Source organism: Schistocerca cancellata, chromosome 1 (assembly GCF_023864275.1).
Source record: "Schistocerca cancellata isolate TAMUIC-IGC-003103 chromosome 1, iqSchCanc2.1, whole genome shotgun sequence".
In the NCBI taxonomy this organism is placed as follows: Eukaryota; Metazoa; Arthropoda; class Insecta; order Orthoptera; family Acrididae; genus Schistocerca; species Schistocerca cancellata.
In genome coordinates, this window is record NC_064626.1 from 388254136 (window position 1) to 388268326 (window position 14191).

The 14191-nt window shown below is 35.7% G+C and overlaps 1 protein-coding gene across 1 annotated transcript in view; it reads right to left on the minus strand.

Moving 5' to 3' along the window:
- Positions 1 to 1183: 1183 nt before the first annotated feature.
- LOC126175405 (RNA-binding protein 4.1-like) overlaps positions 1184 to 14191 on the minus strand; it is a 91848-nt gene continuing 78840 nt past the window's right edge. The window contains exons 7-8 of the mRNA XM_049922202.1: positions 1666 to 1767; positions 1184 to 1389 (exon numbers count right to left, since the gene is read on the minus strand). Coding sequence (XP_049778159.1) covers positions 1698 to 1767 — 70 coding nt within the window. The 3' untranslated portion in view covers positions 1184 to 1389; positions 1666 to 1697. The remainder of the gene's footprint in view (positions 1390 to 1665; positions 1768 to 14191) is intronic.

A 14191-nucleotide genomic window follows, 5' to 3' on the forward strand; every position in this document is an offset into this window, starting at 1 on the left:
CCTGAATGTATATTTTTCCGCTTACTTGACTTGGCAGGAATAAATTTGTTACGCATTTTTCAATTCAACACAGGTAATATGAAAGAAAAAATGAGAAGACAATTCTTACATGCGTTATCTTTGGAACTGATGAGTGAAAACCTGAAAGAAAGAGCTAAATTGAAGCATTTACCAAAGGATTTGTTAGTATTTTTGAAAAATTACAGAGAGTGACGTAGTTTATCCAGCTGTATCAACCCCTTCAAGGAGAGGAATATGTTATTTGTGTGGCTCAAAAAAGAATATAAAAACAAAGTGAGAATGCAGTGAATGTGGAAGAAACGTCTGTCTATGACATTCAACCATGACAGTTACGTGCAATAATTGTTGTCAGCCTCAAAACGAAAATGAAATGGATACAGACTGATCAGCATTTTTCATCTGACAGAAATGTTTGTGACGTTTTCAATCAAAAATTCTTTTTTCAAAGCAAAATTAGCTTTTCTTGTGACAAGTTAAGACAGTGAATAATTCTAGTCTTAAGTATTACATTGTATAGTCCCAAAATATTACAATTAAAAAAAAAGTTCTTATTTCATTTGGGTATTTGATTTCCTTTTTGTATTCCATTGTATATTTTATCGTTAAATAAATAATTTTGATTACAAATGTGTTTGCAATATTGTGTGAGATATCCTAATGTCGATATTTTATGGAAATATGACCTTTAAAAACGGAAAACCTCAAGAGATTGATGAAAACTCTCGGGCGGTTGGGAGACCACACGTGCGAGCGCTCACGTGACTATTTCTAGCACGAGCACATGAAGGTTAAGAATGACTAGTCCAGTAGTGTTTAGCAAAATATGTTCTGTACACCTATGAGACAAATTCTGTTTATGCTTCACTATGTTAATTATCTGACGATCTCATGCAGAACCAAAAGCCTGGAAGCTTGTAGAAATACACTCACAATAACATATTTTTCTTGTGCTTTGACTGGAGTGGGTCTGACAGTAAAACATCAGGAAAAGACACACTGAATGACATCTACTAAGATTATGTGTGGGCCAATTTCATCTACTATTCTGAACATACAGCATAAACTGAGCTGTCATTTTCACATTCTCCTGCAGCATGGAGACATTGATCGCATAAAATTCCTTCACCAACAAGAATACTGAATTATTTAAATAAAACAAATCTTCAATGGTCATTAAGTTCATTTTCAATCACAACTCTAGATGATGGCTGTTTCTTTGCTTCGACAGCCACTTTATTTTCTTACTTTTAAGTAGCAATGAAATCACATCAACTACTAATGAGATCTGCTAATAGTGAAAATTTGTGTTGCAACATCTTCTTACATATTCCCACTCAAGTTGCTTTCCAATGAACAGTTCCTGCATTCCTGTGCCATAAAATAGTGCAAGCCATATGTGTAAACAGATTACTTCATTCTATTGCATCAGTATATATAAAAACACTTAATGTGTTATAGTCAATAGACACTAATACTAAACTACTGCATAATATTTTAAAAAATTAGAAATAAAATTCAAGGGAATAATAAATATCCATGCACAACAACCAGAATTTTTAAGAATCCAACATCAAATTTTGATTTTATGAGCTACAAAAAATAAAATAAGAAAGAACAGTAACTACCCAAAGACATAAATCATACCTTTTTAGGATGAATAACAAATTCATAACAAATCAGAGATGATGCTGATTCGGTGAAATAGTCAACACAGCAGCAGCTTGCCCACCATGACAGAGTACCAACCTGAAAATATATTGAAACTACCTCACAAAAGCATATGTACAACATTGTAATCTCTAAATATTTTGTATTGCATATCTAAATTCTACCCTAGAAAGTGAAAACAGATGAGTAGTGTAATAGGAGATGGAGATCAAATCGATAATGTAATACAAAACTAAGGCATAATTGTGTAGTATACTGCCTATTCAAGAGAAAACCTTTGTACTTATGAGAGTGACAATACACTTGCTTTTACAACCTTCAGGCATATTCAACTCCCTACACTTCATCTTCATTAACTTCTACTGTAGTATACCAGGTAGTTTTCCTCAAGACCTTCAATGATTGGAAAAACTGACAACGATCATAATAATGAGTGCCAGACGCAAATCGAAGTTTCCAATATAAATCATATCATCTCAGGCTTTACAAACAGCTACTGGAACACATTCAATAAATGCTGAATTTCTGGCAACTGGCTTCATTTATACGAAGCAAAATCTTCTACTTATTTACTTTACTACTTCACACAGCAGTCATCGGTTATTGTACTCCTTATACATCTTTCAGTGTTGAACACTGGTGAAACCTAATTTCAATGCAAAAGTAAGTTTTAGGAAATTCTTAATTACAAGAGCAAATTTAAGACACCAGTCTTCTTCCAATACAATCAGACTGTATCGATGTTTAACCGCACCATAATCAATCGGATAGTATGGTCAGTGCTCTGAGAATGATTGGTCACACATGATTCATGATGCATTTAATAGAAAAGAGATTTAGACTTGCATATCCAAAAATAAAATTGAGATACTAGTCATTGTGAGCTATCTATGGGCTAACAACTTTTTATGACTATGAAACATGGCTAGCTACCATTCCAATAAGCCAATCACTTGGGTGGCAGCACAGCAATATTTATCAGATGTTCAATTGGTTCTGAAGCAGAAATTGCTGGCCTCAAGATACATACGTACAACATAGAAAATGAGATTAAATTTTGGGAAAATGGAAAAGCCTCTGTTTACAGGGTAGCAGTTGGTGTAAACTGTCAACTCAGTCTTCTCATACCTGGATAGTGTGGTGACAGTTTTCAGAACAAATGTTAAGGCTGTCCTTTTATAAGCCAGTGAAAGTTGGAAAATAGCCAAGATTGTAACATGACAGTTACAGAGCTTCGCAAATAGCTGTCTCTGGAACATTGTGAATGTCTGGGGACCAGAAGAAATAAATAATTAGGAGCTCTGGATGAAAGCAAACCAAGCATGTATTGAAGATCACAACATGTGAGAAAGTAGAGGTGGATGGGGCACATATTGAGAAAGCCAGATGGAGAAACTGAGATAAAGGCACTAGAATGGAATCCTGAGGGAAGAAGGAAAAGATGCAGGCCCAGAGATACATGGAAGAAGAAGCATTTAACCATTAGAAACCACAACAACAGATACCCTCACCTACTGGTGGCAGAATAGTTACAGTTTCCGTCTCCAAACATGCAACTCCTCAAAGAAGGTCTTGCAGAAATTCTCTCTGCAATCAGGAGACATTGTTCATGGACAGATGACCCAATGTGTATCCCAGTTTCCACAGGTCACTGTCCAGGTGTGCTATATTTATACTGACAAAGAATATTATGAACAAAGTCAAAATACAAACAGAAAAAAAATCTGACCTCTGACCGTAACTGGTGCTGATCATATTTCAGAGGTTTTAATTCTCATTAGAAAAATCATTTATGAAATATGAAGCTAACTAGAATAAATAAGGAGCTACATCCAACATCACAGAGATTTTACTAGAGCAGCAAAAATCAATGATGCTACAGATGACTTGAACTAAATTTTCAAAACAACACAACACTATGTGAAGTTCCAACAACAATAACAAATAGCTACCCCATTATCAAGAGAACTCAAACAGCAGAAAAATCACACGAGGAAATACTGGCGAAGGACAAGAGACCCACAAGAAAAGAACAAAGTGAAACAGCCCACTCACAAACTACAAAACTAACTTATGGAATGGGAACCTAAGATGTGGAAGACAGAATGAATGAGTTTAAATTCTAGGATCACGATGCATGGAAGATAGAAAAATGAGCATCATCCAAAGAGAAGTCTTGAATGCCCTTTGGGAACAGTCTTTGATGTCTTATGGCAGGCAAAATTCCTCATTGACACCTATGAGAAACAAAACACTCTGCCACAATATGCAGACTAAAGGATGAACAAATACAGCTTGAAGGTTATGTAAATTACTCAGTTATAGCAATCAGAATAATGCTGTCTTTATCAAGCACCAAAGCCAAGTGTCCACAAAAATAAATGAATAAATAATAAAAAAATTATCACGAAATGGAAAAGTGCACTACACCTAGCACGGATAAAATTTCACACTTACATCTGAACCAGTTACCTAGAAAACAGATGGTGCTATTGACAAGAATAATCAATAGCTTTATGTCACAAAGTGACTTCCCAGCATCTTGCAAAGAGGTAAAACTTATCACCATCCCTAAACCACAAACAAATGTGAATATGACAACTAACCAACAACCAGTCAGGATTCTTAAAACAATAGGTATGATTTTCAAAAGAATACTTCAAGTTGAGTAGAGAAATCCCTCATCAAGGATAGGATAATAAGAGCTAATAAATTTGGCTTCCCATAACACTTCTCATTGGAACTGAGGTTGTTGCGACTGACTGAGTGAATAGCAGCAAACATGAAAATATCAAACTTGATAGTGGTAGTGTTCCTCAATTGCGAAAAAGTCTATGACAGGGAGTGTGGCATGAGAATTTATAAGCAAGATAAGAAACAAAACATCAATTCCGGACACTTAGTAGGCAAGTACCTGACCAAATGTTCCTTCATTGCCAAATTTAACAGAAAGAAAGCAAGAAGAGCAATAAGGTGATTAAACAAAGAATCAATACTCTCCCTGACACTGTTCAATATCTGTACAAACACCACCCCTTTAGCACTGCAAATAAACAAAGATCAGTTCACTGATGAGACGATCTTCTACAGGCTGAACTCAGATGCCACTGAATAATTTTGGAGGAAGTTCTGAGATATTTTCTGAGTAATTTAGAAGAAGGAACCTGTGGTCTCTGGCAGCTCGTTACAGAGTAACTGCATTTAGTTCGATTTTTTACTTCCATTTATTTTTGTATCTGTACCTTACTGAAAATATTTGTCCAACAGTGCAAATGTCAACGGTATACTCTGTCATGTTTGGTAACAAAATTGGCTCCATTCACTCACAGTACTTGTGCTGACAACAGTAATGCCCACTTTACACTTTCCTAAGCTTGCATTCATTACTGCTCAGGTCTACTTTACACAGTGTTAGTTGTACATTAACAGTGGTTCACAGCCCTATGGATAGGTTTACTGACAAAAAGTCAACAGTTATGCAAATAATGGAAGAGCGACACAAAGCTAAGCTGAGCTGTTCCTGCAGTAACATCAACTTAGTCATAGCAACCACAATGAATCTTTCACTCTGCAGCGTAGTGTGTGTGGTTTTGAAACATCCTGGCAGATTAAAACTGTGTGTTGCGCTGGGGCTTCAACCCAAATCTTTGTGTTTTGCATGATGTCTGGAAGGTATCCGAGAGGTACTGGTGAACATTATAAAACTTTTGCATCTGTCTGAACGTTGTTACATTTCTCTGTGTTTTGGGTTGTACATTATACTGCTGAACATTTCAGTCTATTTTACTGTTGTGAAGCTATTTTTACGGAAACAAAGGTAATTACAGTAACAAACCGAATATTGTAATAAGTCACAATTATATATAACTTTTACTTTATCTTATAAGATCTTAAATATTATTTTTTAATTATCATTTACTTTTGTACTGCCACATTTCTGTACCACTGCACACTGTTATATTACTGATTTGTATGTCAGATAAATGGTTTCTTATTATAATTATGTCTTTGATGAAAATCAACTAACATTGTATGTAAAATTTTGGACACACTTGTCCTGAATTATCCATCACCGACAAGAATTTTGTAAAAGTTCTCAATAATTTTTTATTTCTACGTATTGTTTGTTTAAAATATAAATAAATGACTAACTAATAAAAGCAACTCTAGTGGATTATTATTACAAGCGTATGCATTTTGTATAATTTGTTGAGGCTGCAGAACAACATACACAAGAAACACTCTGAAATTTTGTTCCTGGAGGTTGGGTCATTCTGTATAGTAATGAGAGGTGGCAAGTAGGGAATCAGATGCCTTCAAAAGCAACTGGATGAATTTGAAGTGTGATTAAGAGCAAACAAGATGACGCCCAACAATGGAGACAACAATGTACTTCACCAGAGAGAGACCAATGATGGAAAAAGGAACTATCGCTTAATGTTCAAGAGCCAACAGCTACCACTGTGAAAGAAAGTAAGCTAACTGACAACACACTAGGCTACACCACAACAAATAGTCTCGACCTCTGAATTGAAATAAAATGTGATCCAGCAGAATAAATTTTTCAGCTTGACATAACATACATGACAATGAAAACTCAAACTTCAAATGTACTCTAGTTCCCATCTTTTGGCCCTCTGTAATATTTCCTTGATGAAATGAAAGTTTGCAGCTTATTCTCCAATGCAAACCAATAATGCACATTAGCTTTTTCCAAATGATTCTTTTTGCAGTCTTCTCTATTAGATGCACTAATCACATAATTGGAGTTGAAATTTGTGTCATCACTGTAACGTATTTCCAAGTTTGTAGATGATTTTATTTTGATATTACAATCAGTAAGTCCAAATTTTACTCTTAAGTTAGAGAAAAACTGTGCCATGTCATGTAAATATTGTTAACTCATCTACAATGATTAATTTCCTAACACTAGAAGAAGAAAAATACCACACACACACACACACACACACACACACACACACACACACACACACACACACAGAGAGAGAGAGAGAGAGAGAGAGAGAGAGAGAGAGAGAGAGAGAGAGAGAGCAGGGGAGAGGGGATGAGCTAAGCCAAGGTGCCTGTAAGAGATTATTTCCTCCATTGATGCCTGACTTGGTGCCTTAATACTGGCTATCAGAGGTATGACACACTGCACCTCAGTGCCACTTCTGCAGAATCTTTGTTGTGTTAACTTATTCATTTCTCTGAAATACACACCACTAAACTGTAAATGATACATTCCTCCTCAGGTTTTACAGTAGGACAACAGTAATTAAATGATGGGACAATTTTCTCTGAGACTGGTATGAGACACATTATAAGTCAGAGCATCTCTTATTCCTATCTTCACCTGTAATACTTACCATTGTGCAAGATTTTACAGATTTACAAATGAAGAGATCATGTAGCTGTGCAACAAAGTATCTGGATTGAAGAACCCACTATGAAAAATAAGTTTGGTGAGTAATTTTGATAACAGTTAAATAAGTATGCCTTCGATGGAAAAGTTTACTGACACACTTTGTACAGTCTTACCTCACGGTGGGCAAGTCACACTTCAAAATAGTGACGGAATATTTACATACGAAAACAAAAGCATCAGTTCCTCTCTTTCTTTTTTTCCCAAAGCCTCAATGACACATTAAATTATAAAAGTCTGTAACTCCTCAACATGATTACTTCTCCCAATTCCAGCTATAAAATTTTACGTGTGAATGCAAGGCACAACACCTATACTGAAATCAACTGTGAAGTGCAGCTCTTTAAAACTGGATCTTCTCTGAACAATTTTTTTGGGAGTTACTTGCTGATGAAAGGATTTTTTAATTAAGAGAGTCCCATTTCTCAACAGTATCACAGACAGAAACTGTAAGTTGTACCCTCAAGCTTCTTCTGGGGGTAAGTCACTACTTTTTTTTACAAAACTGCTATCCTGACGCTGCACCTACCCCTCTTTCTCAAACTGAGTCAGCATTGTTCAAGGAATCCTTCACAGATATGAGTGTGCTTGTGTGGTCCACCAGTTCTTCCGACATTATATTCTATTGGGCATATAAACAGCTGTAAAAACATATAGACATAAGTAACATATCATTAAACTGCAGTACATTTTGAGCTTTCACCCTTTTTAGAGTCATTATGGTGTGTGTGGATTTATACCAAAAAGGAAGGAATGCTTGAAAGTTCGTGCAATTTTCCGGTTGGTAATATATGCTTAATGACCACTTATTGATCATCTGCAGGTGAGTGGTTGTCTTTTCTCATTGTGTTCATTGTTTAATCCTAGAATTCCATTTTCATAACAAATATGAAACATAAAAGTGGGCTCCAAGCACTAGATAAAAAATTCTGCATTTAGACCACTGCATAATAACAATGTAATTCTATTATCAAAAGCGAGGAAAATTTCACTTGCTCCAGTGTGAACACCAGCCTTAAATACATGCAGATTGATGCAAATTAACAAGAGGACAAAAATAGTATTTCATGATAGAATCAATGATAAACCCATTGACTCTGATCCACTGATTAAATAGCTACAGACTATTAAACAATGTGAAGTAGAATGGCTGTGGAAAAGGGAAACGGACAATTTACATTTTTGAAGTACATCCTGGGAATTTGTAATGCGAAGGATTCCACATATATGATACTCAAGCGTCTATTCTTCAGTACTTGTGAGTTTCCTTATTTTAGTTCAACATAAAATAATTCTGAGGTGTGCTGTTGGAATCATAACCAATCAAACGTGTAAACTGTCCCACCTTATTACATTGTTTTGTGTTTCTCTAATGTCCCATATTTTATGCCTTGATATTTAATCACTGTGACTGAATCCACTAGCAGATGATAAATATTCCAGTAAAATACTAACAGGGACTTCTCTCATATTCCGTTACTTTGCCTCCAGTTCCCCACATTAAGGCAAACTGACACTGATTAGACTAAGTGGATATATGAGCTAAGTTATTATGCAACTGATGAATCATGATGTACTTTTATACGTAACTATGTTTCCTGCAAGCAACTTACATGCATATTCGCACTGCCTGACTTTTTATGTTTTATTTTTTTGAGAAGCATTAGACTCCCATGTCTAAGCATTAGAGTAACCCGATCAGTGAAAAGGCTATGCCTTTTCAAATTATACTATTCGCCAATTGCAACTTAACAATTACGCAAATATTCTGAGAACGCGTATGCACAGTTATGTTCCATGCATCGAGACTTATTTACAGTGAGTGATTATTATTTTCTGTGCAGTAACAGGAATTTGCACATTCAGGATAAACTTTTTACGATAATATCCTGTTGCGTTATTGCATTTAGTTAGAGTAACAAATGATGGCAGTTGTGTTTTGGCTTTTTCTGCACACCTATGTCACATGACATCAAATGAGTGTTCAATATGTTCTGAGTACTCTGCTGTAAATGCCATACTAATGCAAACATTAAACGTGATCGTAGCGAGTTGTTTAATGAATTCTGATTCCATTTGTTGCGAGTTGTCATCGCTGATTGTGGTGGTAAGATAAATTCTGCTTAAGTAAGCGAGAGACATAATTTGCAAGATATACACTTTCTTCAAGCGGAAAGCATGAGCATGCACGTAGCACAACTGTCACTTGGAATCGTCAACAATGCATCCCCATCCACGCTTCTACATGAGCGAACCACCATTGTTTGTGGGTCAATCTATAGTACTTTGTCCAACCTCTGTTGTTCCTATTTTTTCAAAAAATTCTTTTAGGCACTGATTTTGTTAGGATTCGTAGTTCTTGCAGTGAAATTGTGGCACACTCCTCTTGTATCGCTCTTTTCAGTTCAAATATGACCACGAATTGCCTTCCATTGTGATAAACACACCCTTTGTAAATATTCCTAAAAGGTTTTCGACAGGATCCAAATCTGGCATATGTGCAAGATAGGCCAAGACATTGGTATCTGTATCTCCAAATCACTTTTTGGTTGTAGCAGAAACATGTGCAGATGCATCATCTTGTTGAAACATTAGACTTTCGCCTAATAGGTCCTCATGCATTCTCATCAATTCTGTTTCTAACATCTTAGAGTACATGTTAAGAGTTCATTCTAGTGATCAGCCACGCAACAGATGATTTACCTTAGGCACAGAAGGCTACCCAAATCATAACACTCACACGAGCACAAGTTCTGCTCATTCTTACCTGCTGCTCTGTTCCCAGACCTTGCCAATAACAATGAAATCCCTCTGGCTCATCTACATTAAACCTTTTCTCATCACTGAAGAAACCTTTATCCCGTTCTGAAGCCCACGGCGTATGTTTTTCAGCAAACTCCATGTTTTTATGTTTGGTGTTAAGAGCAGCTTCCGGCAGTCATTTCTTGAATGAAATACGTTTTTCGTAAGACAATACTTGTCATATATGTCTGGCAGCTATCAGAAACTGTAAATCAGCAACATACTGAAAAGAATACCGGCTTTTGCCCCTTGCTTTGTGCCAAAGTAACTGTTGCGATGTCGCAGATAATTTTCTATGTTGGTCATATTTTCCACTCTGCTCATATTGTGTGCCCAATCTAACGAAATTATTGATCACTGCACTTGAACTGTTCAACTTCCGGTGGTTGGACGATTAGAGTGTCCCACTTCCTTGTATGCGCCAATTTTTGCTTTTTCATCTATGGTAAATGTTTTTGCATGGCACCATCACACACATGGTCTATATACACAACACACACTGTCACTAATGGTGTCTTATTTGAATCATTGGGTGTGTCATATACTGGTTAACTGCCATCAAATGCAATACAATTTGACTGCATTTGTTGATACACTGGATCTCATACTATTGCATATACAATGGGCAGAACTATTCCATCCAACAATGTTAATTTTCCTTCAAATATCTATTCCTCTATACTGATTTCCATTACTGTATATTTAATTTTACAGTACAATTCTTTTAAACTGGTTATTACTAACCCAAGAACAACATTAAAGAAATAAATGTATTCATATATAACAGGATCCAAAAGAAATACTACATCTACATACATACTCCACAAGCCACCATACAGTGCATGGCAGAGGGTACCTTGTACCTCTACTAATCATACCCTTTCCTGTTCTTTTCTGCAAACAGAGAGTGTGTTATTAGCGTTTTAATTTTTGGTAAATAAATATTAAGTAATTTCAGTTGCATTGTCTTCGATAATCATCTCCTATGACAGCAAGAAATTGTTAGAAATATGTCCATATTCTTGGATGGATGTCAACAGATTAAGCGTTACTTCTAACCATACAGACTTTTTTCCGTTAGCTTACCAACACAGTTGATCTGTAGTTAGTAGCCACGTATTTGTGACATGTATCAAACATTATTGATAGTCAAATACAAATGACTTTAGTCTAAGAACAATATTTCACTATTAACCACTTACAAGTTTATTCAAGTAGTAGTCTAATTCAAATCCTATATCTCATTCGCAAAGAAAAATTTTAAAAGCATTTTAACTCCCTAGGAAGGTCACTTATGTAATTAAGTAGAGGTATGGTGCATATGTGTACCTTAGCAAATGCCATATTTGCTTTTCTCCAAATTTTGAGTTCAGTTTTATTTTTATTGTTCAGTCTGTTAACATGATTGTTAGATTTCAGCTTAATGAAAATAAAAACTACAGCTGTACAATTGGGGCACCACTACTGTAGTAATATTTCACTTATTAAACTTAAATTGTATGATTTCTTGTTATCGGTCTTCTAATCATTATAGGAAATTACACCAGGATACATTCTTTGACTGTCAAAATTTAATTCATAAGATATTCAAGATAGCATGAATTAGAACATGAAAGAATTAAATTTTCATCACAGTTTTCCTGTAACCCTTTTCTTCCATGCATTATTAGAGCTACTGCTTCGTTAACTCCATTTGATTTTGTGTTGATAAACCTGTTTTCACCAGACCAGAAATCTTGCTATTGCACTTCACTAATTCTCATTGTATCTAACTACAACCTATCCAGTTTCCTTTTTGAGTTCGCTAACCCACCTGCACGACTGGGGGATCTAACATATTCCACATTTCAGACCACTAAGTTCCAGATACGTTTTTATCTGATGATATACTCCTGAGAAGTCCTCACCAGAAGATCTGAATAGGGGACTATTTTACACAAGAGTGCAGTCTCCCTTAAACCATACAGTAGAACTATATTTCCTCAGGAAATATAAAGCTGCAGTTTCCCCTCATTTTCTGCCATCCACAGTACCAACACAGCACCACCATGTTGTGTTACAAGGCCACAACTGTGAATCATCCAGACTGTTTCCCCTACAACTACCAAAGTGGCAACTGCACCTTATACTTCCCTGGAACACCCTTTCGACGTAATAGCATCAACGGTTGGGCTATCGTTATTTCTGAGGCACAAGCTAACTCATTGCAACAGGGTCCATGGTTCACGGCTATAGAAACATAATGATCTTAATTACCTTTCCTTTGTTTACATAAAAATATTTCTGGCTGTATTAGACATTGCAATAATCTAATTTGATCATAATTTATACATAACCACATACATGAAAATAACATTAGTATACTTTCAAAAATAATAGTAATTAAAAAGTAATTGTAATTCAAAAAAGGTAATTAAATGCGTTAATAATGGGTTGAAGTATCCTTAGTCACCAGATGCTTGTGGGATCTATAATTAGATACCTGCTAGGATGTATAGCACAGAAATATTAAGGCAGAACAAGACTCTGTAAAGCAATTAAGGATAGTTTGTAGCTTGATGATAACATGCCTTCACAAAGAAGGAACAGTTAACATTATTCTTTAATAACAAAAATATGAAAAGTTGCAATACTACATACAATTTCTGATGTTACTGCAAAGATTATTCATGCCATAAATGTTCGGCTCACTTAAAAATGAGGATGTAATGGTTAAACTGTATTATCACTCAAATATCATGAAAAAGTAGTCTTTAGCATTAGCACCAAGCTTCAGAGAAAACATCTGTTCCCCCTGCACATGTGGAACAAAGTCATATTATAATAGTTGCAGGATATTTTCAATCACCCCACAACTGAATTTAAAAATTGTAACTTACAACTGACAAAATCTCCTTTAAGTTGTTCACAGAAACAGAGATCAGCAATCATGATGCAATTGTAACAACAATGGGAACCAAGATAGAAAGGACAAAATCTGATTAAGTATTTTGTGTTGGTGTTATGATGTGTAAGTTAGGACCTGAACCTGTACAAGAGGTGTGAACATTAAGTTTTTTGGAAAGTTGGATTAGGAAAGATATGCACTGTGAACAGTACACCAAAATCAAAATGGCACAGGTGAAAGAGACATTTCAAAAGCAGAAATTACTCTTAGCAGAATTCAGAAAGCAACTAATGATGGACTGTATAAAGCAGAGACATGGATACTGAGAAAGCAGAATGGGAGGAGAATTGAAGCTTGTGAAATGTTGGTTTGGCAGAGAATGGAGCAGATCAGCTGAATTGATGAAGTCAGGAATAAGGCAGCACTGAGAACAGTCGCAGAAGATCAGAGGATGTTGCTGATAGTGAAGAATGAGAAGCTACACTGGTCATCATTTGACTCGAGACTGCCTTCTAATAGAGGGAATTGAAAGGTTTATTCCGGGAATGAGAGGGAAAGGCAGAAGAATTTGCCAGATGTTGGGCGAATTCAGTAGACTGCAAGTAGGTTATCAAAGAATGAAGAAGAAAGGACAAAGAAGTATAGAGAACTATGAAATCTAAAAGCATCACAAGACAGTTAACCAAATTATGATTACGATCCATCACGTCATCACCAATTCCTGGTGACATTATGAATGATGCCCCTACACATGTTGCATTGGTCCTATTTCTTCCAGGATCATTCCAGTGCTTTTTTATGTGCTCTACCCCTTCTTCTTGGTTGTCCTCTGTTCCACTGATCTTTTGTTCTCCCAAGCAACAGCTTTTCCTAGCAAGTCTTCTGCAGTCACAATATGCCTTAAGTACCTTTGTTTCATTTGTAGTATTTTGGCCCCTAAATATATTTTATTTTTTAGAGCACAGTTTTATTTTTTCAGTCCATGAAATCCTCAGGATCCTTCTCCAGAACCAGATTTCAAAAGAATCCATTATCTTCCCATGATTCAGACATGCAAAAGTATGGGGAAAAAAATCGAAGTTTCAGCCATTTTTATTTTGTTCAAAGATGACAGTTTCCTTCCCTTTAGCTATATGCTTAATTTAATTGCAGTGGCTTTCTTATATTCTCAGTGCAGGAGCTGCTTTTGTTAATGTAGATCCTAAATACACATTTTTATCAACTTACTCAATGCTTTCCTCATTGATCACCAATTTAATCTTCATTCCTATTGTTAATGATGCTGTTTTCTTCAAATTTAGCCTCAGAACAACTTTTTCTCTTTCTTTTCATATTCTTCCCAGCACACTTTTAATACCTTCTTCACTGCCTGCTATTAAGTACTATGT